Source organism: Neoarius graeffei, chromosome 1, assembly GCF_027579695.1.
Source record: "Neoarius graeffei isolate fNeoGra1 chromosome 1, fNeoGra1.pri, whole genome shotgun sequence".
Classification (NCBI taxonomy): domain Eukaryota; kingdom Metazoa; phylum Chordata; class Actinopteri; order Siluriformes; family Ariidae; genus Neoarius; species Neoarius graeffei.
The window spans coordinates 96,952,827-96,979,431 of record NC_083569.1 but is presented as its reverse complement, the minus strand read 5'-3'; the positions used below and the strand labels follow the sequence as shown (position 1 = coordinate 96,979,431).

Genomic DNA, 26,605 nt, shown 5'->3' with positions numbered 1-26,605 from the left:
ATCATTTTCGTTTCACTTCACAATTATGTGCTACTCTTTGTTGGTCTATCACATAAAATCTCAATAAAAAACTTTTAAGTTCGTAGTTATAAGGTGGAAAAATGTGAAAAAGTTCAAGGGGTATGAATACTTTTGCAAGGCACTGTATGTGCAAAAACAGTGTAATTCTCCCTTATTAGTGGAAGATTCAGTCCTTTACAAGGCTTAGAAAACACATTGCATTTCTTTGTGAGATTGCTGCATTTTATGGAGTTGTTCTTTATTCTATTCTTTGTTCTTTATAAACATGTCATGTTTACGTGGGGCAGAAAACACAAATGGGGTATTTTATAATTTTATTGTTACAGTCTCAGAAACAAAGATGCCAAACTGTACGTATCCTCATTACTGCATTGGTATATCTTTTAATGGTACCCCTTTTGTACATCTGGTGTGTATGTTTTACCTGGAAAGGTCCATGTACCTTTTTTTAAATATTACTTTAAAAGCTATTTATCTGAGAAGGTACAGATAACACTGTGTGACATGTTCCTGTACATCGAGATAACCAGAAAGAGGAAAAGTGGAATATTTTTTTGAGAAAATCAGGCTCAGGGCGGCACGGTGGTGTAGTGGTTAGCGCTGTCGCCTCACAGCAAGAAGGTCCTGGGTTCGAGCCCCAGGGCCGGCGAGGGCCTTTCTGTGTGGAGTTTGCATGTTCTCCCCGTGTCCGCGTGGGTTTCCTCCAGGTGCTCCGGTTTCTCCCACAGTCCAAAGACATGCAGGTTAGGTTAACTGGTGACTCTAAATTGACTGTAGGTGTGAATGTGAATGGTTGTCTATGTGTCAGCCCTGTGATGACCTGGCGACTTGTCCAGGGTGTACCCCGCCTTTCGCCCGTAGTCAGCTGGGATAGGCTCCAGCTTGCCTGCGACCCTGTAGAAGGATAAAGCGGCTAGAGATAATGAGATGAGATGAGATCAGGCTCATTAAAAATGTTGATCCATATGAATTTCCAATAAGTGGATTATTGTGAGCCACAGATACTATTATTCACTTACCTTTTTTTTTCTAGACCTCTATTTTATTGGTGGCTTCAGTACTTAAGCCACTTGAAGCTCATGTGGAATTCACTAATAAACTGACCGAAGTTATAAACTGAATATTATGAATATGACAAAAAATATTAAATCCATTTAAGCATAAACTAATATTGGAATCATTTACACCTGTATGCTAACCTGCCTGAAACACAATTAACATCATAAATCTTAAAGAACACAGCAGTAACTTAAGAACTGTCTATGACCATAGTGTATACAACACGTAAAAGCGGTCATCATTTTATCAGGTTCTGAAAATACAGTTATGCAGTTATGTTAACAATGACGAAGTGACTCAGAGAGAAGGAAACAAAGAAAAACACAAACTAAAGAGTCAAAAATAATTTGTTAGTTTAAAATAACGGCACCGTGTTGAGTAAAATTTCCACGAGTTCCTCAATAGCATTGAGATGTTAAAAATAGGTTTTACTGCAATGCTTTCAATCACAAGATAATAAATTAGCTTTTATGTTTTACAAGTAAGGAATCACTTAACTTCTTTATAATTCTTAAGAATAGATTTTTTTTAATGTTAGGTCTGGTTTGTGTATTAAATACTGCTGATGAGAACTGATAAAAAGACTCACAGTGCACTGTGATGTTGACAGGATTACTGTGTCCTCCAGATTCAGACTGACACCAGTAAACTCCAGTGTGTGATGTAGAGAGGGAGCTGATGTTACATGTAGATCCTGAATATGATGAACAATTGAACGGTGTCTCATTGTGTGTGTATCGTCTCACTGTCCATCCAGTAGAGTCACTCTGGTCCTCACAGCTCAGTGAGAGAGAGTCAGCAGTGAAGTGTTGAGTTCTGCTGGGACTGATGATCAGAGACACTGGAGCTGATTCACCTGATAATAAATATAACCATTTATGTCACTATTATATTAACATTTATACTTGATTAAAAATTAAGACAATTAAAAGAGATTAAAAAAAGATTTGCAGTGTGATGTCAGGAAGATAATATATTAATCTATACATAGAGCATAAAATATCCTAGAAATGACAATTTCCTGAGTGACAAGTAGCTTTCTGTTTGAAGTGCTGCATCATACCGTATCAGAGCTAAGTCACAAAAACTCAAACATTTTTTTCCACTCATAATACACACACATACATGTTATCAATTCATAACACCTCACAATAACGCTCTAATCTTTCTCAAGCTTTCAGATTCTGCCTTTTTTTCTTCTACACTCAGTGTTTAGGAAAAAAGTTTAAACCTCCTCCTCTTCAACTCATTCACACTTGAGCACGATACTGGGGAAAATTTATTTGTTCTCTATGTGTATGTTCCTGTGTATGTTTACACTGTCTGTCCACAAAATGTCATCATTTGTATTTAAATAAGCAAAAACCTAAGAGTTGGATAATTATTGCAGTGATTAATACGTTTCAGATGGCAACAATTTGTTTAACCCTAAATAATGCAGTGAGTAGCTTCTCATTTCTGAAACAACCGTGTCATGGTCATGGAAAAGGTGTTACTATGGTTCAGAAGGGTTAAAATTACTGGCCTGAATCAAGCAAAGAAAACAACTAAGGAGACTGCTGCAATTACTGGAATTGGGTTAAGAACTGTACAACACATGATTAAAACCTGGAAGGATCTTGATGGACCATCAACTTTGAGGAAGAAATGTGGTCAGAAAAAAACTTGACTGTGATCAGAGATCAATTAAACACTTGTTTAAGATCACTAAAACAGTAAAAAAAAAAAAAAGTAAAACTCATGGCTATGTTTAGTAGTGAAAGTAAAAGCATTTCCACATACAGTGCAGTGAGAACTCACAGGATTGGGACTAAACAGCAGTGTGGCTATAAGAAGAAAAGGCTCCAGTTTGCAAGGGGGCATAAATATTGGACTCCGGAGCAATGGAAACAGGTCATGTGGTCTACTGAGTCCAGATTTGCTCTATTCCTGAGCAATGGGCGTGTCAGGGTAAGGAGGGAAGTGCATGAAATGATCATAATTGGATATTTTCTTCCCTGATGGCACAGACATATTCCAGGACAACAATGGCAGGATTCATCAGGCTGAAACTGTGAAAGAGTGGTTCAGGAAGCATGAGGAATCATTTTCACACATGAATTGGTCACCACAGAGTCCTGAGTTTAACCACATTCGGGAAGCCATAGCCTAATGGTTAGAGAAGCAGCTTTGGGACCAAAAGGTCATCAGTTTGATTCCCTGGATCATCAGGAATGCCTGAAGTGCCCTTGAGCAAGGCACCTAACCCCCAACTGCTCCCCAGCCTGCTCTGGGTATGTTGTACATTGCTAAATGCCATTAATGTAATGTGCTGGAGAAGACTTTACAGAGCAGTTCAATTACCCCATCATCAATACAAGATCTTGGCTAAAAATTAGTAAAAGTCTGAATGGAAATAAATGTTGTGATGTTGCAAATGATTGCTGAAACAGTGCCACAGCTAATGTGCTCTGTAAATAAAGCTAAAGGCAGTCCAACAAAATATTTGTGTGCACCCTTTTTTGGCCTGGCAGTGTAACTTACCATGTGTTACTACCCAGCTCTACTGTTAACATGTTCTGTCCAGCGCAGTCACATACTCACCAGTAACCTTTACCCAGAGTGCATCACTGTAGTGTGTGTAGTAGACTGGGTTTCCTCTTCCAGCTCGGCACCAGTACTGGCCTCCATCAGAGACACGAACTGGTCTGATGACATAGTGGCCTGATTCTGTTTCAGTCTCAGAGCTCTGTGTTGATGTGCTCCAGTAAAACTTCCATCCAGCAGACTGTGGCTTCAGTGTACAGTACAGTGTCACTGGGATTCCTGTCAGTACAGCTCCTTTAAGGTCTGATATGAGTTCAGGTTTAGGTTTTTCTGTTCAAGATGAAAACATACAGTTCAGGAGTGATATAATATTTACTGTACTAATCACCTCTACAGAGTGAAAACATTTCTGCTGTCCCTCTGATAATCCTGGTCTCAGTTAAACAATAACTAGGACTAAATATCTTTTTTTCTACAGTGGTATTAATTTATTAGTGTTGTATAGTAAATTAAATTAATCATCTTCACATTTATTTGCTGGAAGAGAACCTGACCAAATATTAGAGCAATAGCAGGTCCATACATAACGTGATTCTTCGATTCATCAGCATTGTGTGGTTTAATTAGTAAATAACTTAAGAAGTGAATAAGATGATTTACACAAGTGAATGACTTCTTTCTTTTTGATGAACACAAACCCAGATGCTGTGCGATAATGACACATTCTTTTCATACACATTACTTTTTTAGTGGATATTATTCAAAATAAAACAGAAGTAGAATTTTTTTTCCAAATTTCAAATTATAAATAATGAAGGCAATCTCTCACTGTTGTTTTACATGTTTAATATTTGTAAGATTATGTTCTATAATCTCAAAAAGAGCTCCATCACTTCAGTTTACCTGCAGAATACGTTTACAATTCAAACACCTAAACACTTCATTCCTGCATCTCTAACATCCTGACTGTGGCTGAAGTTTTATGTGAAGTGAAGTTTTATTACAATAAGTTATTGTGCCTTTAGTTCATGTAACTCAAACATGAGCTAAACTTGTTTTCTTTAATAAAGGATCTGATGTACTGTATGTTTATCAGAGAAATTGGCAAACCCACATTACGTGTACATGTTTAAAGCAGTTCTATACAGAATACACTTTATATTTTTCACTTTTTTTTAAATCTGCACATTTGTGTTCATATATAAAAAATAAATCCTTTTCAGGTGTCAATAACATGACTTTGTATCCAGTGAAGCCATGATAGAGATCTTTTCCAAAACAAATCTACGAGCACTTTTTAGTGAACAATTAATAATCCAGTAGTTTTTTCTAAACCAGTAGAATGATGACCGTGCGATCAACCCAATTATCAGGTGAAGAAGATTTGATGAAAACCAGACAGGCCTGGGGATTCACACTCACAGTCGGTCTGGGTTTTTCTGTTGATATGAAATTATCACCCCTCCTAGAACTGCCACCTTATTGTGGTGGAGGGGTTTGTGTGCTTGAATGATCCTTGGAGCTATGTTGTCAGGGGCATTATGCCCCTGTTAGGGTCTCCTAAGGCAGACAGGTCCTAGGTGACAGGCCAGACTAAGAGCAGTTCATCAAAACCCCTTATGGATAACAATCTATCAAGGACCGTGACGTCGCCCGGTATGGCGCAGCCAGGGCCCCGCCCTGGAGCCAGGCCCGGGGTTGGGGCTCATATGTGAGTGCTTGGTAGCTGGGCCTTTGCCCACGGGTCAAATATCGCTTTACCGGTCCATCGTGGTGAAGAAGGAGCTGAGCCAAAAAGCAAAGCTCTCGATTTACTGGTCGATCTACGTTCCGACTCTCACCTATGGTCATGAGCTTTCGGCAATGACCGAAAGAACAAGATCGCGGATACAAGCGGCCGAAATGAGTTTCCTTCGCAGGGTGGCTGGGTGCTCCCTTAGAGATAGGGTGAGAAGCACAGTCACTTGGGAGGAGCTCGGAGTAGAGCCGCTGCTCCTCCACATCGAGAGGAATCAGCTGAGGTGGCTCGGGCATCTCTTTCAGATGCCTCCTGGACGCCTCCCTGGGGAGGTGTTCCAGGCATGTCCCCCCGGGAGGAGGCCCCGGGGAAGACCCAGGACACGCTGGAGGGACTATGTCTCTCGGCTGGCCTGGGAACACCTCGGTGTTCTTCCCGAGGAGCTGGCCGAGGTGTCTGGGGAAAGGGAAGTTTGGGCTTCCATGCTCAGACTGCTGCCTCCGCGACCCGGCCCCGGATAAGCGGAAGAAGACGAGACAAGATGAAATTATCAGCAAATCAGAGCTGCTTTTATCATTACAAAATAAGAATTAGTCTTGTCCTCTCTCTGCTTTCTGATTCAACATTTACTGAAAAAGCTACAGTGGAATGACGTTTCTAGAAAGTATTTGTGCAGCTCTTTAGATAAAGAACATTTTATCTTCATATTTATGAAAGTCACAATTGACCTGAAGTAAATTGTATTTATTTTTACTTTTACTTTTTCCATGTGTTTTTTTTTTACTCCATCTGATGTTGAAATTGTTTTGTTAAATCTGCAATTTGTGTTCATGTATAAAAAAGAAATCATTTTCAGGTTTCAATCACATGACTTTGTATCCAGTGAAGTCATGGTAGAGATCTTTCCCAAAACAACTCCACAAGCACTTTTTAGTGAACAATTAATGAACAAGTAGTTTTTTTTATTTTTTGTTTGTTTTCTCAAACAGTATAATGATAACAGTGCGATTGGGCCGATCAGCTGGTAGAGAAGATTTGATGAAACCCAAACAGGCCTGTAGGTAAATTTGCATGAAGGTCTGTATTAAGATCAGTGATTAAATTTGTACAAACTCACAATTGTGGAATATTTAAAAATCCATTGTTTCTTATTTACAGCTGACAAGTTAACTGTTCTAGCAGTTCTGTGTTTAATCCCCCAGCCTGTGTTTGTGCTGAAAGTGTCAGTTAAAGAGAAAGTGTATTGTGCTTTCGAGTCAGGGTATTTTATTATTTATTTATTTTTACCCCACTGGCACCACACTAATTAACATTCATACTATGACAAAAAAGCATTGTTACATATAAAAATACAATAATTCAATCGGAATAGCAGCTTCCTTCGACATATAAATTAAAACACACATACACACACCAGTTCGAGCTTCCTTTTAGCTCCCATAGTGTGGAACTCGACCCAAAATCCCTGGCTGACAGACACAAGGCAGCATGTTGTTGAAACTAAACAAGCAAACAGGCATCACAAAATTCAACAACTTGTGAAAACAGATACAGAGAAGTCCTATAACTATCCTTCGATGTTTCTGCATGTTTTATAAGCATTTCATATATTCATATATATATATGTATGTGGGGTTTTTTGGTGGGGGGGATTAATGTTTTATAATTAAGATGAAATGCTGTAGTGGTCCGTGATAGAGTCCTCTGTCACATATGAAAAATGCATGTATACAGTATAAAATGTTTATAAAATTGACAATATGTGAGATAAAACACACCTGATACAGTCAGTGTAACAGCATCACTGGTCTCTGAGCTCTGAGAGTCACTTCTCCTCCCACTGCAGGTGTATTTACCGCTGTCATCATTTCCGACTGAATAAAGACTAAACTCCTTTGTTGTTCGGTATGAGAGTGTATCATCATTCCTCTTCCAGCTGTATGTCCACTCAGTGTCTCTTCCTCTCTGTATCTCACATCTGAAAGTCACTCTCTCTCCATTGAACACCTCCTTATCAGGCTTTATAATCACCACAGGTTTAGGACTCTCTGTGGAAAAATAAATACAACTGTTTTTATGCATGAATTAATTCCCAACACCATTATTTAAATGAATAGTAACATTTTAAACTGAATGCAGTAAATCTGCTCACATGTAAATGATTAAACTCTGTCAGAGGTGGACTGAGTCATTTTAACAATCTCTACTAATGAATTAAATGTAGATCACAATTTGAAATTAATCAGATTAATGGACTGAAAATGTAGATCTTTTTCACTATTGATTGATGTCTGAATGACAGTGTGTTTGCTCTCCTGTTTTCCTGATTATTCATCATTAGGAACACTGAGTGTCAGCAAGGGAACAAGAAACTAAAGGGAAAAGATTCACAATAATGCTAGAAATAACTGACAGGATCATTTGTTTACCCTGTGAACAGGTATATTTAATATAAAAGAAAACCATAGCTCTGTAATACACACCCTTACTCATCACCACACACACACACACACACCTGTTATCACGTCATAACCCCTCATACACACTCACTCTCATCTCTCTCATTCTTTCAGATTCTACAGCCTCTTACACTCAGGGGTTCAGTATAAAAGTTCGACCCTCGTCCTCTTCACTCATTCACACTCAGGCAGGTCTCGACTCGAGCATGTTGATGTTTCTGAAGCAGTAACTTTATGAAGCCCCTTTTACAGCCTCTGAGCTGCTTGTTAAAAGAGTTTTACAGGTTTTGTTGGTGACATTTTCTACCAAATCTAAACTAGTGTTGTGTCACCAGTTCACCTCACACCAGCGCTGCTCAGCCATGATCACACTGTCTCTCTTTAATAACTTTCATAAAGTCAGTTAGTTAAAAGAATTCTCTCTGTGTACTTGTCTAAATATTGCTATATTGTGACACTGTTCACATGTCATTTATTTGTTTGGTGTTATACAGAATCATTTAACAGAAACTCATTTACTCACCAATAACATTTACCCAGAGTGCATCACTGTAGTGTGTGTAGTAGACTGGGTTTCCTCTTTCAGCTCTGCACCAGTACTGACCTCCATCAGAGACTCGAACTGATCTGATGGTGTAGTCGTGTGATTCAGTCTCAGTCTCAGAGCTCTGTGTGGGTGTGCTCCAGTAAAACTTCCATCCAGCAGACTGCAGCTTCAGTGTACAGGACAGAGTCACTGAGTTTCCTGTCAGTGCAGCTCCTTTAAGGTCTGATCTGAGTTCAGGTTTAGGTTTTTCTGTTAGAAATGAAACACAAGCTCAGGGTGTGAAGTCTTTACCGCACTAATCACTTCTACAGTGAAACACAGTATTACTGTATCTGTGATGACGCGCACTATAGATAAACAACTTCGCCTTATGATGACTTTTCTATTGTTTTGGAATTTTAAACTCGACAGATGTTGAGGATGAAAATAGTGATATTAAATTTAAATATTCACTGTGATCAGAGTGAAGGTCAAACAATAACTGCTGTGTGATTATGCAGATCTTCAGTCTCTTTCTTTTTTCAATACCATTTTATTTTTATGAGTGTAATGACTAAAACTGATTTTGGAAAAGTGGAACACAAAATGCAACACTACACATACAGTCTTTATCAGAAGATGTATTGGAAATGTTATGTCTTTTTTTTTCTTTTGAACACTTTTGCCCAAATGTCAATAAAAGTGAGTAGTGTTGCTGCCTGACATAGACAGACAGACATGCACGCACACACACACACACACCACTAAAATTATATGAACACAACAGAAACCTGTATCTCCCACTCTACCTTATTCATACAAAGTCCATCAGTCCCTCATTATTTCTCATCTATGAAAGTGTGAAATTACTTTACAGCAGTAATGTAACAGATTCCTATTTCCTAAACAAGGGGAATGTAAGCTGCAAATAGTTTTTGGAGCAATAAATATGAATACCTAGATACAGGCTAGCTAGCTAGCTAGCTAACTAACTAACACTCATTAAAAATGCTGTGGGCTTCTCAGGAACAAGTAGTCGACATACAGTTATGTTGGAGCTGAATAATTTAATGTGCAGTATTATGTGTGTAAGCAGTGATTTACACATTAAGCTGTAATTCCCTACATTCCACAGGATGGGATCAGTTCTCACAGTCTGTAAAATGTTGCGTTGGCCTCGAAGTATGGGTCAAAGTCTCGAAAAATATACCTCTAATCTCTATCAAACCACATCCTCACCATGTCAGGGACAAAGAATACCACTGAGAATATTTTCTGAAAATCAGTCAGTTTCTATTTTCACAATAATTAAAGACAATAAAAAAGAAACAAAGTGAGCCAACACAAACCAACACATTAAGAGAAATAAAACAAACCATGCAGTTAATGACGAAAAAATGCCACTGTATCATCAGAGGACAGATCGGTCTGTCTGCACTTAGCCATAAGAAATAAACAAATGCCTCAGATGATGGAAGACTTAGTGCTTGTATGTACAAGGAATCTGATTGACAGTAATAACCAGCGCTTACAAAAAAAAAAGGAGACAAACATGGATGTCGGACATAAGTGGACATAAAGGACAGCAGACATAAGAGAACAAACTTTTCAATAATAGTAATAGCATGACTAAATAAAACATTGCTACTTGTTAAAATATAATAATTAAATCACATTAGCATCTTCCTTCGAGATCTTTATAAAAAAAAAATCTCCTTCTCACCCCTGGCGGGGGGGTGGTATCCATGTCATCCTCAAGCTCGGGTCCTCTACCAGAGGCCTGGGAGTTTGAGGGTTCTGCGCAGTATCTTCGATGTTCCTTGGACTGCGCTCTTCTGGACTGAGGCTTCAGATGTTGTTCCTGGGATTTGCTGGAGCCACTCTCCCAGTTTGGGGGTTACTGCCCCAAGTGCCCCCACTACCACGGGGACCACGCAACCCTTGACCTTCCACATCCGTTCCAGCTGCTCTTTCAACCCTTGATACTTCTCAAGTTTCTCATGTTCCTTCTTCCTGATGTTGGCGTCAGCTGGGATTGCCACATCTATCACCACCACCCTCTTCTGCTCTTTGTCCACCACCACTATGTCCGGTTGGTTAGCCAGGATCTGTTTGTCAGTCTGGAAGCTGAAGTCCCACAGAACCTTGGCCCTGTTGTTCTCAGCCACCTTCTGTGGTATGGCCCATTGGGACTTGGGTACTTCTATTCCATACTGGTTGCAGATGTTCCTGCATACTATCCCAGCCACTTGGTTGTGCCTCTCCATGTACGCTGATCCAGCTAGCATTTTACACCCTGCTACTATGTGCTGGACTGTTTCAGGGGCTTCTTTGCACAGTCTGCATCTTGGGTCTGATCTACTCTGGTAGATCCTGGCCTCTATGGCTCTTGTGCTTATGGCCTGTTCTTGTGCTGCCATGATTAGTGCCTCTGTGCTGTCTGTCAGTCCTGCATTATCCAGCCACTGGTAGGATTTCTTGATATCAGCCACTTCCTCTATCTGATGGTGGTGCATGCCATGTAGGGGTTTGTCCCTCCAGGTTGTCTGTTCCTCCTCCTCCTCCTCCTCTGCACTCTCATCAGGGTTCTGCTGCCTGAGACATTCACTTAGCAGTTCATCCTTTGGGGCCATCTTTCTGATGTATTCTCGGATTTTCGATGTTTCATCCTGGACCATGGTCTTGATGCTCACTAGCCCTCGGCCTCCCTCTTTCCGCTTAGTGTATAGTCTCAGGGTGCTGGACTTGGGGTGGAACCCTCCATGCATGGTGAGGAGCTTTCTAGTCTTGATATCTGTGGCTTCTATCTCCTCCTTTGGCCAGTTTATGATACCAGTGGGGTATCTGATGACTGGTAGTGCATACATGTTGATGGCTCGGACCTTGTTCTTACCATTCAGCTGACTTTTCAGGACCTGCCTTACTCTCTGGAGGTATTTGGCTGTGGTTGACTTCCTTGTGGCCTCTTCATGGTTTCCATTAGCCTGTGGGATGCCAAGGTAGTTGTAGCTGTCTTGGATATCACCTATGTTGCCCTCTGGTAGGTCAATCCCCTCAGTCCGGATCATCTTGCCTCTCTTTGAGACCATCCGGCCACACTTGTCCAATCCGAATGACATCCCTATGTCATCGCTGTAGATCCGGGTGGTGTGGATCAGCGAGTCTATTTCTCGTTCGTTCCTGGCATACAGCTTGATGTCATCCATGTAGAGCAGGTGGCTGATTGTTGCCCCACTACGGAATCGGTACCCGTAGCCGCTCTTCGTGATGATCTGACTGAGGGGGTTCAGGCCTATGCAGAACAGCAGTGGTGATAGCGCATCTCCTTGGTATATGCCGCACTTGATGTTGACTTGGGCAATGGGTTTTGAGTTGGCCTCTAGGGTTGTCTTCCACATTTCCATTGAGTTCTGGATGAAGGTCCTTAGGTTCCTGTTGATCTTATACAGTTCCAGACATTCCAGTATCCATGTGTGTGGCACTGAGTCATAGGCTTTCTTGTAGTCAATCCAGGCAGTGCACAGGTTGGTCTGTCTCTTCTTACAGTCTCGGGCGACTGTTCTATCGACCAGTAGCTGGTGTTTGGCTCTTCTGGTGTGACTGCCAATTCCTTTCTGTGCCTCGCTCATGTATTGAGCCACATGCTTACTCATTTTTGCCGCAATGATGCCTGACAGGGCCTTCCATGTTGTGCAGAGACAGGTAATTGGCTGGTAGTTGGATGGGATGGGTCCCTTCTGGGGGTCCTTCATGATTAGGACTGTCCTTCCTTGGGTTAGCCATTCTGGGTGGGTCCCATCCCTCAGCAGCTGGTTCATCTGTGCTGCTAGGCGTTCATGGAGTGCAGTTAGCTTCTTCAGCCAGTACGTATGGATCATATTGGGGCCTGGTGCTGTCCAGCTCTTCATCTTTGACACTCTTTCTTGGATGTCTGCCATTGAGATGGTTACTGGTTCTTGTTCTGAGAGATTGCTGTGGTCAGCTCTTAGGTCCACTAACCATTGGGCATCGGTGTTGTGTGATGCCTTTCTTTCCCATATATCTTTCCAGTATTTTTCCACCTCAGCTCTTGGTGGGTCTGACCGGTTGTTGTTCCCCTGCCACTGAGAGTACACCTTGGCTGGTTCAGTGGAGAACAGCTTGTTTATTCTCCTGGCCTCTCCCTCCTTGGTGTATCTCTTCAACCGGGTGGCCAGAGCTGTTAGTCGCTGTTTGGCAGTTTCAAGTGCCTCTGGTATGGAGAGTGAGTTGTACTTCCTGGGTGCCCCTTTATTCACCATGTTCCCTTTCTGTAGTTCAGCTAGCTGGCTAACTTCTCTCCGTGCTGCCTTTATCTTGGCCTCTAATCGTCTCTTCCATGGTGGATACGGTTTATGTCCCGAGCCCACCTTGTGTCCAAGCATCTCCATGATTACTGTTGCTGTACTGTGTATCAGCTTGTTGATCTCAGTGATGGTTCTTGTGGAGATTGTCTTCAGAGCAGCATTCACATCTACTAGTAGATCTTCTGAAGGTACTTGGCTTCGGTATTCGTCGGGGGCTCCAGGTTTCCAGTTGGGTCACGATCTTCCTTCTCAGGTCAGCAGCTTTTGTGTTGAGGCTGTTAGCTGTTGGGGCTTGGTACCCAATCTCTGGTTGTGGGGATGATGACATCTCCCCGCTGACCTGTCTTCCTGGCTCCCCCTTGCCGTAGCATCGTTGTTGTATTTCATTAATCTCTAGTTGTGATAGTAGATTTCAATTACAGATGTTGGAAAACTGGGCTAATAGCTGTTTCTTTGTTAGCCTTGATTGTGGGTTTTGAGGTATCCAATGGTCCCACATTCACTGTATGTATCCCCTCTCTCTCTGGGATTGCTTGTATAGTAGCATTCCAGCAAATCCGTATTTTCTGTCCTCATCCATCGATGTCTTGTTCCAGTAGCCCATTTCTCATCAGTTTGCCCTGGTTCCCTAGCAACTGACGCAGACCTTGTTGGCCCGGGTGACGTCTGAGCATCGTATGAGTATGAGCATGAGTATGACTCTATCAGTTATGTCTTCACTCATTCCTAAGGTAGGCTGATATATCATGAGGGGTCTTGCCTAAGGACCCTTACTGGATGATGTTTTGCCCCAACCGGGATTCGAACCCCGATCTCCCACATCGTAGTCAGTGAGCATTACCATTGTACTATCCAGCTAATTAATTTTATATATATATATATATATATATATATATAAAAACTCGTCAGTTCGCTCAGAGCTTCCTTTTAGCTCCCATAGTGTGGAACTCGACCCAAAATCCCTGGCTGACAGACACAAGGCAACATGTTTAAAATAAACAAGCAAACAGGCATCACAAAATTCAACAACTTGTGAAAACAGATACAGAGAAGTCCAATAAATATCCTTCGATGTTTCTGCATGTTTGATAAGCATTTCATACAGCAGGTTAGAGATGATTTTATAGTGTGTTTATGTCAGTGCATGGAATCCGGTGTTTGGGTCTGTGGGACACGTTTTAATTTTTTTTTAATCTAAGGAACAATGATACGATTAATTTTTTTTTTTAAACTCAGACTCATTGGCCTTGGATCATTTTCTGTGAAGAACATACATCAGAACACATTTTCGATGACCACACACTGTACCCCCCCCCCCAACACATTTATATTACATACAGGATGTTCGGGTCCACTGGCGACTTGTCCAGGGTGTACCCTGCCTTTCGCCCGTAGTCAGCTGGGATAGACTCAGCTTGCCTGCGACCCTGTAGAACAGGATAAAGTGGCTAGAGATAATGAGATGAGATGTTCGGGTCCACTGGACCCGGGGCTAATAAAAGTGTGTACCTGCACTCTGTCCTCCTCCTGTGTGGGCCTGCTGTTAGTGTGTGTGTGTGTGTGTGTGTGTGGGTGGGTGGGTGTATGAGTTTTGTATTTCTTCCCCTGCCGTTCAAGCACCGACACCTGTCTGCTCTCACATTCCTGCACATTTAACCCTCTGACTTGCGGGAACCAAGACAGAGGTTCCTGTAAATTGGGGGCGGGACACAATAAAAACAGCTTTTCCAGTGTGGTTCCTTATCACAACTGATCGAGATGGCCAAAAGAGTCTCTGCTCAGATGGCCTTGCAAATGATTTTGGAAGAGAGAGAAACTTTTGATGATTGTGTAGAGGAAGAAGTTTCAGAATGTGAAGATCACATGTCTGAAAACACAGAGTCTGACAGTGACTTTGAAGAAGAGAATTGAGATGGAGGATCAGCCAGTCCCAAAATGAAGACGAGCATGGGGATGATGTGTTGTATAGACTGACATGGTTACTGTATGTGTTCAGCTTGTGTTGTGTAAACTGAGCTGAATGGGTTAAATTTCTAATGAAATTCAAAGAAATAAAAATCAGTTGTTATGAAAAACCTTGCTCCATTTGTAAATTTGACGATAAATGTATTTTTTTCCACTCATATCTTGACTATAATTGATTTTCTTTTTTAAAATTACATTTTATACTTTTTACATTATAAAATTTACAATATAGTTTACATTTTAAACTGCCACCTTATTGTGGTGGAGAGGTTTGTGTGCTTGAATGATCCTAGGAGCTATGTTGTCGGGGGCATTATGCCCCTGTCAGGGTTTCCCAAGGCAGACAGGTCCTAGGTGACAGGCCAGACCAAGAGCAGTTCACCAAAACCCTTATGGAGAAACAAGCAAGGACCGTGACATCGCCCGGTATGGCGCAGCCGGGGCCCCACCCTGGAGCCAGGCCCGGGGTTGGGGCTCGCATGCAAGCGCTTGGTGGCCGGGCCTTTGCCCATGGGGCCCAGCCGGGCTCAGCCCGAAGAGGTGACGTGGGCCCGACCTCCTGTGGGTTCACCACCCACAGAGGTAGCAGTAGGGGACTGGTGCAGTGTGGATGGGGTGGCAGTCGAAGGCAGGGGCCTCGACGACCTGATCCCCGGACACAGCGGCTAGCTGTTGGGACATGGAATGTCACTTCGCTGGGGGAGAAAGAGCCTGAGCTTGTGCGGGAGGTTGAGAGGTATCGGCTAGAGATAGTCGGGCTCACCTCCACGCACAGCTTGGGCTCTGGAACCCAGCTCCTCGAGAGGGGCTGGACTCTCCACTTCTCTGGAGTCGCCCAGGGTGAGTGGCGGCGGGCTGGTGTGGGCTTGCTTATAGCTCCCCAGCTCAGCCGCCATGTGTTGGAGTTTACCCCAGTGAACGAGAGGGTTGCCTCTCTGCGCCTTCGGATTGGGGAGAGGGCTCTTGCTGTTGTTTGTGCCTATGGGCCGAATAGCAGTATAGAGTATCCAGCCTTCTTGGAGTCCCTGGGAGAGGTACTGAGGGGTGCTCAGACTGGGGACTTCATTGTGCTACTGGGGGACTTCAATGCTCACGTGGGTGACGACAGTGACACCTGGAGGGGCGTGGTTGGGAGGAATGGCTTCCCCGATCTGAACCCGAGTGGTGTTTTGTTATTGGACTTCTGTGCTAGTCCCAGTTTGTCCATAACGAACACCATGTTCGAGCATAGGGGTGTCCATAAGTGCACGTGGCACCAAGACACCTTAGGTTGGAGGTCGATGATAGACTTTGTTGTCATTTCATCTGATCTCCGGCCCTATGTCTTGGACACTCAGGTGAAAAGAGGGGCTGAGCTGTCAACTGATCACCACCTGGTGGTGATTTGCATCCACTGGTGGAGAAGGAAGCTGGACAGACCTGGCAGGCCCAAACGTATGGTGAGGGTCTGCTGGGAACGTCTGGCCGAGCACTCTGTTGGGGAGGTCTTTAACTCCCACCTCCGGGAGAGCTTTTCCCAGCTTCTGAGGGAGGCGGGGGACATTGAGTCTGAGTGGACCATGTTCTCTACCTCCATTGTGGATGCAGCTGTTCGGAGCTGTGGCCGCAAGGTCTCTGGTGCCTGTCGTGGCGGCAATCCCCAAACCCGGTGGTGGACACCAGAAGTAAGGGATGCCATCAAGCTGAAGAAGGAGTCCTATCGGGTCATGTTGACCTCCAGGACTCCTGAGGCAGCTGAAGGGTATCGGCAGGCCAGGCGTGCTGCAGCTCGGGCAGTTGCAGAGGCAAAAACTTGGAACTGGGAGGAGTTCGGGGAGACCATGGAGAAGGACTATCAGTCGGCCTCAAAGAAATTCTGGCAAACCGTCCGGCGCCTCAGGAGGGGGAAGCAGTACTCTGCCAACACTGTTTACAGTGCGGGTGGGGAGCTGTTGACCTCGACTGGGGACATTGTCGGGCGGTGGAAGGAATACTTTGAGGATCTCCTCAATCCCACCATCATGTCTTCCATTGAGGAGACTGAGGCTGATGACTCAGAGGTGGACTCGTCCATTACCCAAGCCGAAGTCAATGAGGTGGTTTGGAAGCTCCTCAGTGGCAAGGCACTGGGGGTGGATGAGATCCGCCCTGAGTATCTCAAGTCACTGGATGTTGTGGGGCTGTCTTGGTTGACACACCTTGGCAACATCGCTTGGCGGTCGGGGACAGTGCCTCTGGAGTGGCAGACTGGGGTGGTGGTCCCTCTTTTTAAGAAAGGGGACCGGAGAGTGTGATCCATTTATAGGGGAATCACACTTCTCAGCCTCCCAGGGAAGGTTTACTCCAGGGTACTGGAAAGGAGATTTCGACCAATAGTTGAACCTAGGATCCAGGAGGAACAATGCAGTTTTTGTCCTGGTCGCAGAACACTGGACCAGCTCTATACCCTTCATAGGGTGCTCGAGGGTTCATGGGAGTTTGCCCAACCAGTCCACATGTGCTTTGTGGATCTGGAGAAGGCATTCAACCATGTCCCCCATGGTATTCTGTGGGGGGTGCTTCAGGAGTATGGGGTTCGGGGCTCTTTGCTAAGGGCTGTCCGGTCCCTGTACGAACAGAGCAAGAGTCTGGTTCGCATTGCCGGCAGTAAGTCAGACCTGTTCCCAGTGCATGTTGGACTCCGGCAGGGCTGCCCTTTGTCACCGCTTCTGTTCATAATTTTTATGGACAGAATTTCTAGGCACAGCCAGGGGCCAGAAGGAATCCTGTTTGGGAACCACAGGATTTCATCTCTGCTTTTTGCGGATGATGTTGTCCTGTTGGCTTCTTCAAACCAGGACCTTCAGCATGCACTGGGGTGGTTTGCAGTCGAGTGTGAAGCGGCTGGGATGAGAATCAGCACCTCCAATGAGTTACAAGCGGCCGAAATGAGTTTCCTTCACAGGGTGGCTGGGCGCTCCCTTAGAGATAGGGTGAGAAGCACAGTCACTTGGGAGGAGCTCGGAGTAGAGCCGCTGCTCCTCCACATCGAGAGGAATCAGCTGAGGTGGCTCGGGCATCTTTTTCAGATGCCTCCCGGACGGCTCCCTGGGGAGGTATTCCAGGCATGTCCCCCTGGGAGGAGGCCCCGGGGAAGACCCAGGACACGCTGGAGGGACTATGTCTCTCGGCTGGCCTGGGAACGCCTCGGTGTTCTTCCCAAGGAGCTGGCCGAGGTGTCTGGGGAAAGGGAAGTTTGGGCTTCCATGCTTAGACTGCTGCCTCCACGACCCGGACCCGGATAAAGCGGAAGAAGACGAGATGAGACGAGACATTTTATTTAAAAACAAACAAAAAATGAGGAGCACTTTTTTTTTAAATAAATGTAATCTAACAAAGGCAAAGGGCAAATATTAACCATATATGCTGTTTATATTGCTTGTAATTGGGGTGAAGTAAACATCGGTTAAGTATTTCATGTAAAATTGTTTGTGTTGAATTTAAAACACCAAAATGCAGCGGCTCCACCATACCCACAAACACTGGCTGAGGAACAAAAATATGAAAACCACACAAGGGTTAAGATGAAACGCTGTAGTGGTCCGTGATAGAGTCCTCTGTCACGTGAAAAATGCATGTACACAATATAAAATATGAATTAAATTGACAATATGTGAAATAAAACACACCTGATACAGTCAGTGTAACAGCATCACTGGTCTCTGAGCTCTGAGAGGCACTTCTCCTCCCACTGCAGGTGTATTTACCGCTGTCATCATTTCCTACTGAATAAAGACTAAACTCCTGTGTTGTTCGGTATGAGAGTGTGTAATCATTCCACTTCCAGCTGTATGTCCACTCAGTGTCTCTTCCTCTCTGTATCTCACATCTGAAAGTCACTCTCTCTCCTCTGAACACCTCCTTATCAGGCTTTATAATCACCACAGGTTTAGGTCTCTCTGTGGAAAAATAAATATGACTGTTTTTATGCATGAATTAATTCCCAACACCATTATTTAAATGAATAGTAAGATTTTAAACTGAATACAGTAAATCTGCTCACATGTAAATGATTAAACTCTGTCAGAGGTGGACTGAGTCATTTTAACAATCTCTACTAATGAATTAAATGTACCATAGATCACAATTTGAAATTAATCAGATTAATGGACTGAAAATGTCGATCTTTTTCATTATTGATTGATGTCTGAATGACAGTGTGTTTGCTCTCCTGTTTTCCTGATTATTCATCATTAGGAACACTGAGTGTCAGCAAGGGAACAAGAAACTAAAGGGAAAAGATTCACAATAATGCTAGAAATAACAAAAGAAAACAAACAGCTCTGTAATACACACCCTTACTCATCACCACACACACACACACACACACACCTGTTATCACGTCATAACCCCTTGTACACACTCACTCTCTCATCTCTCTCATTCTTTCAGATTCTACAGCCTCTTACACTCAGCGGTTCAGTATAAAAGTTCAACCCTCGTCCTCTTCACTCATTCACACTCAGGCAGGTCTCAACTCGAGCATGTTGATGTTTCTGAAGCAGTAACTTTATGAAGCCCCTTTTACAGCCTCTGAGCTGCTTGTTAAAAGAGTTTTACAGGTTTTGTTGATGACATTTTCTCCCAAATTTAAACTAGTGTTGTGTCACCAGTTCACCTCACACCAGCGCTCCTCAGCCGTGATCACACTGTCTCTCTTTAATAACTTTCATAACATCAGTGTGGCAGTTCGTAGGAGGGGGAGGAGCACAGAAAGACGGCAGGCCTGAATAAAGTTCCATAACTTCATTTATTTTGCTCTTTTCAGATGCAAACATACTCTCACAGCCATGCACGCACACACACACACACACACAAGTCGTCTGGCTGGGGAGAGAGCTCATTTCCTCTGCTCTCTCTCTCTTTATATAGGGCGCGGTCACTGGGAAGACATACAAACAGGTTAATTGACATCAGGTGTAGTGATTCTGCCACTTACTTTCTCTGACTCCGCCCTCCAGTCACAGACCGGCGCTTGACCACACCCCCACTGCCACATACCCCCACCGCCCGACTCAGGCCGGGCAGCTGTCCAGCCTGCAGCCGACCCCCCGATGGGAGAGAAAGTCCGTCACAACCATCTGCGTCCCCGGCCTGTGGATCACCTTGAAGTTAAAGGGTTGGAGTGCCAGATACCAACGGGTGATCCGCGTGTTGGCATCCTTCATGCGTTGGAGCCACTGGAGGGGCGTGTGGTCCGAACAGAGGGTGAAAGTGCGTCCCAGCAGGTAGTAGCGGAGGGCGAGGACCGCCCACTTGATTGCGAGACACTCCTTTTCAATGGTGCTGTAGTGCGCCTCGCGAACTGACAGCTTTCTACTGATGTACAGCACCAGACAGTCCTCCCCCTCCACCTCCTGGGACAAAACGGCCCCCAACCCTCTGTCCGACGCATTGGTCTGTAACATAAAAGGGAGAGAAAAGTCAGGGGAGTGTAACAGTGGCCCCCCACACAGTGCAGCCTTCACCTCAGAGAAAGCCCGCTGGCATTGCTTCATCCACTGGACCAGATCTGGTGCCCCCTTTTTAGTGAGATCAGTCAGCGGGCTGGTGACGTCCGAATAATTAGGTATAAACCTACGATAGTAGCCAGCCAGCCCCAGGAACTGTCTCACCCCCTTTTTGGTCTTGGGGCTTGGGCAGGCCGCAATCGCTGAGGTCTTGTTAATTTGGGGATGCACCTTCCCGTTGCCCAAGTGGAAGCCCAGATACCGTACTTCCACCCACCCAATCGTACACTTCTTTGGGTTGGCTGTGAGACCCGCTTGCCTCAGTGACCTAAGGACGGCCCTCAGGCGTTGTAAGTGCCGCTGCCCGTCATTACTATAAATAATGATGTCGTCAAGGTATGCGGCCGCATAGGTGGCGTGGGGGCGGAGGACCCTATCCATCAGCCGCTGAAATGTAGCAGGCGCTCCAAACAGCCCAAAAGGAAGTGTGACAAACTGGTGTAAGCCGAACGGTGTGGAAAAGGCCATTTTTTCTCAGGATAATGGAGTCAAGGGGATCTGCCAATAACCCTTTGTCAAATCCAGTGTCAAGTAAAAGCGAGCCGTGCCTCGTCGATCGAGCAACTCATCAATACGAGGCATTGGGTACGCATCGAATTTAAACACCGCGTTGACTTTTCTATAGTCTACACAGAACCGGACCGACCCATCAGCTTGGGTACCAAGACCACCGGGCTGCTCCAGTCACTGTGGGACTCCTCGACAATGCCCATTTCGAGCATGGCCTCGAGTTCTTCCCGAACCACTTTTTTCTTGTGTTCGGGTAGCCGGTAAGGGCGGCTGCGCACTACCACCCCTGGGGGCGTCTCAATGTGGTGCTCTATGAGGTCGGTGCGGCCGGGCAGGGGCAAGAACACGTCCGAAAACTCGGTCTGCAACTGGGCAACCTCCGTGAGTTGGGTTGAGGAGAGGTGTTCCCCACAGGGGACCGGAGAGGTACGCGATGCCAATGCTCCCTTTTGAACCTCTGGCCCCAGCTCCGCCTTATCCGGAACCACCAACACCAATGCCACAGGGACCTCCTCATTCCAGAGTTTGAGCAGATTGAGGTGGTAAATCTGTAGCGCCCCACCCCTGTCCGTTCGCCTCACCTCATAGTCGATGTCCCCGACTCGCCGTGTGACCTCAAAGGGTCCTTGCCACTTGGCGATCAATTTGGAGCTTGATGTGGGCAACAGTACGAGTACTTTATCTCCCGGTGCGAACTCCCTAAGGTGCGTACCCTTGTCGTACAGGCGGGTTTGCCGTTCTTGGGCCTGCCACAAATTCTCCTGGGTTAGGTGTGTGAGTGTGTGGAGTTTTGTGCGCAGATCAATAACGTATTGCATTTCATTTTTACTTGGTGAAGGTCCCTCCTCCCAATTTTCTCACAGCACATCTAGAATGCCGCATGGCTTACGCCCATATAATAATTAGAACGGGGAGAACCCTGTGGGGGCTTGGGGGACCTCTCGCACTGCAAATAACAAGGGTTCGAGCCATTTATCCCAATTACGTGCGTCCTCACTTACGAATTTTTTAATTATATTCTTGAGGGTCCGATTGAACCGTTCAACTAAACCATCCATTTGTGGGTGATGCACACTGGTGCGGATCGGCTTAATACCTAATAACCCATACAGTTCGTTCAGTGTACGTGACATAAACGAGGTGCCTTGGTCAGTCAGAATCTCTTTCGGGATTCCAACTCGGGAGATGACATGGAAGAGCGCTTCCGCAATACTGCGTGCTGAGATATTGTGAAGAGGCACTGCTTCCGGGTATCGCGTTGCATAGTCCACCAGAACTAAAATAAAGCAGTACCCTCGTGTTGACCGATCTAATGGCCCGACGAGATCCATCCCAATTCTTTCGAATGGGGTCTTGATTAATGGTAGAGGGCGCAAAGGCGCTTTTGGAATGGCCACTGGATTTACTAACTGGTATTCGTGGCACGCCGTACACCACCTACGGACATTGCCGCGAATCCCTGGCCAATAGAACCGGGCCATTATTCGGGCTAGTGTCTTATCCTGCCCTAAGTGTCCAGCCATAGGATTAAAGTGAGCTGCCGGGAAAACCAATTCCCGGCGGCTCTTTGGAATCAAAAGCTGTGTGATTTGCTCTTTAGTCTGAGTGTCCTGCGTCACTCGGTATAATCTATCCTTCATAATAGAAAAATAGGGGAAGGACAGGGTGGCATTTGGCTGGAGTGTTTGACCATCGATTACTCTCACTTGGTCAAACGCATGCTGCAGAGTCTCGTCTCGTGACTGCTCTAACGGGAAATCCGCAAGGGATTCCCTGAGAGAGGGAGGAGGAGCCTGCGGCTCCTCACTCGGACGCGGAGATGATGTAGACAGCTCTGTGGCAGCTGCTCCCGCCAATGTGACACTGGGACCTCCCCCTGCTACTCTACGTCAGGACCCACTCTTCACTAAATGACTCATCAACTCCCCGAATCCTGGCCAATCAGTCCCCAAAATTATCAAGTGGGTGAGGCGAGGATTAACCGCCGCCTTTACTCTAAATTTTTCCTCTCGGAAAAAAATGTGGACCGACACTAAAGGGTAGCTGTGAACATCCCCGTGCACACACAACACCTTCACCCCCTGTGCATCCCCCAATGCCCCGTCTTGCACCAGGCTTTGGTGAATTGAGGTCTGATTACAGCCCGAGTCCACCAACGCCTGATATGTATCCCCTTGGATACTCACCGGTATGCGATATGCTCCGGCCCGATCGAGGGCAGCTCCTGGTGCGTCGGGGACCTGAACCACTGCGCCCACTTCCATTGCCGAACACTGCTGTTGCAGGTGGCCTGGCTCCCCTCAGCGCCAGCAAACCGGCCCGGGCTTCCTCTCTGCACCGGCGCTCTGGGGCTCACTCACCTGAGGGGGGGGAAGAGACAGACACAGAATGGAAAAACGGGAGGGCACCATGGGTGTGACGAGCCGGCTGGGGTGGGGCCGGCCCCCGCGGTGGGGGAATGGGGTGAAGATGAGACACAGGAGGAGATGGAGAGAGAGAGAGAGAGAGGAGAGGAAAGAAGAGGATGTCTGCTGTCCTGCCGTCGGAACAGCCACCAAATGGTCCTCCGCCAACTCGATGGCCTGATCCAGCGACGCCGGGCGGTGGCACTGGACCCACTCCGCGGTTCCCTCTGGTAGGTGGCCAATGAACTGCTCCAACACTACCTGATCAAGGATTCCCTTGGCGTCGCGGTTGTCGGCCCTCAACCTCCGCCAGCAGGCGTCCCGGAGCTGCTGGCCAAACGCGAACGGCCGGCCGACTTCCTCTAGACGCAGAGCGTGGAAGCGCTGTTGCTGTTGTTTAGGGGTGCACCCCACCCGCTGGAGGACAGCCCAGTGAAGGTCTGCGTAGGCCAGCCGGAGCTGTAGCGCGGCCAGCTGCACCTCGCCCATTAGCAGGGGGAGGAGGCGCGCCGCTCGCTGTTCCACCGGCCAGCCCGAGTCCTCTGCTGCCTGCTCGAAGAGCATGAGGAAGGCCTCAGGGTTGTCATGCGGGCCCATCTTAGTTAGGGTGAGGCAAGAAGGGCCCGCGGCGGTGGAGATGGTGGACCCCGCCGACACGAGGAGGTGCCGGAACGCCTTTTGATCTTCCTGCTGCACCAGCACCAGGGCCTCGAACCGGTGCTCTTGCTCCTTCCGGAGGGTGGCTAGCGCCTGGGGCTGGCTCTGCTGGGCCGTGGCGAGGGTGTGGACCAGGTCTGCGAAGGGGGAGGACTCCATGGGGCTGTTCTTTTCCTGTGCTCCGTCCCGGGTTTCGGCACCACTGTGGCAGATCGTAGGAGGGGGAGGAGCACAGAAAGACGGCAGGCCAGAATAAAGTTCCATAATTTCATTTATTTTGCTCTTTTCAGATGCAAACATACTCTCACAGCCATGCACACACACACACACGCACGCACGCACGCACGCACACAAACCATCTGGCTGGGGAGAGAGCTCGCTTCCTCTGCTCTCTCTCTCTTTATATAGGGCACGGTCACTGGGAAGACACAAACAGGTTAATTGACATCAGGTGTAGTGATTCTGCCACTTACCTTCCCTGACTCCTCCCTCCGGTCACAGACCGGTGCTTGACCACACCCCCACTGCCACAATCAGTTAGTTAAAAGAGTTCTCTGTATGTAGTTGTCTAAATATTTCTGTATTGTGACACTGTTCACATGGTGTTTATATGTTCAGTGTTATACAGAATCATTTAACAGAAACCCTCTTACTCACCAGTAACATTTACCCAGAGTGCATCACTGTAGTGTGTGTAGCGGACTGGGTTTCCTCTTCCAGCTCTGCACTTGTACTGACCGCCATCAGAGACTCGAACTGATCTGATGGTGTAGTAGCGTGATTCAGTCTCAGTCTCAGATCTCTGTGTGGGTGTGATCCAGTAAAACTTCCATCCAGCAGACTGCAGCTTCAGTGTACAGTACAGAGTCACTGAGTTTCCTGTCAGTGCATCTCCTTTAAGGTCTGATCTGAGTTCAGGTTTAGGTTTTTCTGTTAGAAATGAAACACAAGCTCAGGGTATGAAGTCTTTACTGCACTAATCACTTCTACAGTGAAACGCAGTATTACTGTATCTGTGATGACGCGCCCTGTAGATAAACAACTTCACCTTATGATGACTTTTCTATTGTTTTGGAATTTTAAACTCGACAGATGTTGAGGATGAAAATAGTGATATTAAATTTAAATGTTCACTGTGATCAGAGTGAAGGTCAAACAATAACTGCTGTGTGATTATGCAGATCTTCAGTCTCTTTCTCTTCTCTGTACCATTTTATTTTTATGAGTGTATCGACTAAAAATGATTTTGGAAAAGTGGAACACAAAATGCAACACTACACATACAGTCTTTATCAGAAGATGTATTGGAAATATTATGTCTTTTTTTTCTTTTGAACACTTATATTTTGCCCAAATGTCAATAAAGGTGAGTAGTGTTGCTGCCTGACATAGGCAGACAGACACAGACGCGTGCGCACACACTCACTCACACACACACACCTCTAAAATTATATGAACACAGCAGAAATCTGTATCTCCCACTCTACCTCATTCACACAAAGTCCATCAGTCCCTCATTATTTCTCATCTATAAAATTGTGTAATTACTTTACAGCAGTAATGTAACAGATTCCTATTTCCTAAACGAGTGGAATGTAAGCTGCAAATAATTTTTGGAGCAATAAATATGAATACCCAGTAATACCCAGCACTTTCTTTTTTTTTCAAATAAGTGTAAAAAAAAGGACATTGTACATAAGTGGACATAAAGGACAGCAGACATGAGAACACAAACTTTTCAACTCCACAGAAATGTCTCCAGCACCAGTTCATCAGCAGTCTACTAGAGAATGGCTGATGTCCAAAAATGGTGAAATTGAATAATCTGCTTATTCTAGGAATGAGCCACTAACAATGACTGCCAACATGATGAGGATGAAACCAGAATTAAAACAGACGGCTATCGACACTAATTAACTACACTAATTAACATTAATAGTATGACAAAATAAAACATTGTTACTTGTTAAAATATAATAATTAAATCACATTAAATCACATTAGCAGCTTCCTTCTACACACATTACATACATATGATCAGGCGGGCCGGCTCTGTGGACTTAAAAACTCCTTTGTCCCTCACGCCATTAGACTGTACAACTCCTCTCTGGGGGGAGGGGGGGTAACAGGAGGACAGAGGACAGGAAGGAGCAGTAGCCCAGCCTGACAATAAACAATACTGGACAATATGCAATACCTCTCCTGCTGGACTTTTTTCATATCTTTTTTTTAAATATATTTGTATATGTAAATATTTAATTTATTTATCCAGAAGTTTTCTAAAGACTTAATTTATCTATAAGTTCTCTCTTTTTTCTATTCTATTCTCTGTTTATCCTATAATGATGCTACTGGAATTTTAATTTCCCTATGGGAACCCTTCCAAAGGGATCAATAAAGTTCTAATCTAATCTAATCTAATCTAATCTAATCTAATCTAATCTAATCTAATCTAATCTAATCTAATCTGTAACACGTCTGTTCAGTCAGAGCTTCCTTTTAGCTCCCATAGTGTGGAACTCGAACCAAAATCCCTGGCTGACAGACACAAGGCAGCATGTTGTTGAAACTAAACAAGCAAACTAAACAAGCATCACAAAATTTAACAGCTTCTGACAACACATACAGAGATGTCCAATAAATGTCCTTCGATGTGTCTGCATGTTTGATAAGCATTTCATACAGCAGGTTAGAGATGATTTTATAGTGTAATTATGTCAGTGTACGGAATCTGAGCAGGTGCCAATTCTGTGTGTGTGTGTGTGTGGTGTGGTGTGGGGTGGGGAATTAACGTTTCATAATTAAGATGAAATGCTGTAGTGGCCCGTGATAGACTCCTCTGTCACATGTGAAAAATGCATGTAAATACTTTAAAATGTTAATGAA

At 45.2% G+C, this 26,605-nt stretch overlaps 1 protein-coding gene across 1 annotated transcript in view; it reads right to left on the bottom strand.

Annotated features, from left to right (window-relative positions):
• The window catches only part of LOC132885533 (titin-like), a 978,782-nt gene that overhangs the window by 20,195 nt on the left and 931,982 nt on the right, over positions 1-26,605 (bottom strand). Inside the window, 6 exon segments of the mRNA XM_060920287.1 lie at positions 1,670-1,936; positions 3,664-3,936; positions 7,123-7,392; positions 8,327-8,599; positions 18,267-18,536; positions 24,377-24,649. Of these exon segments, the coding sequence (XP_060776270.1) occupies positions 1,670-1,936; positions 3,664-3,936; positions 7,123-7,392; positions 8,327-8,599; positions 18,267-18,536; positions 24,377-24,649 (1,626 nt within the window).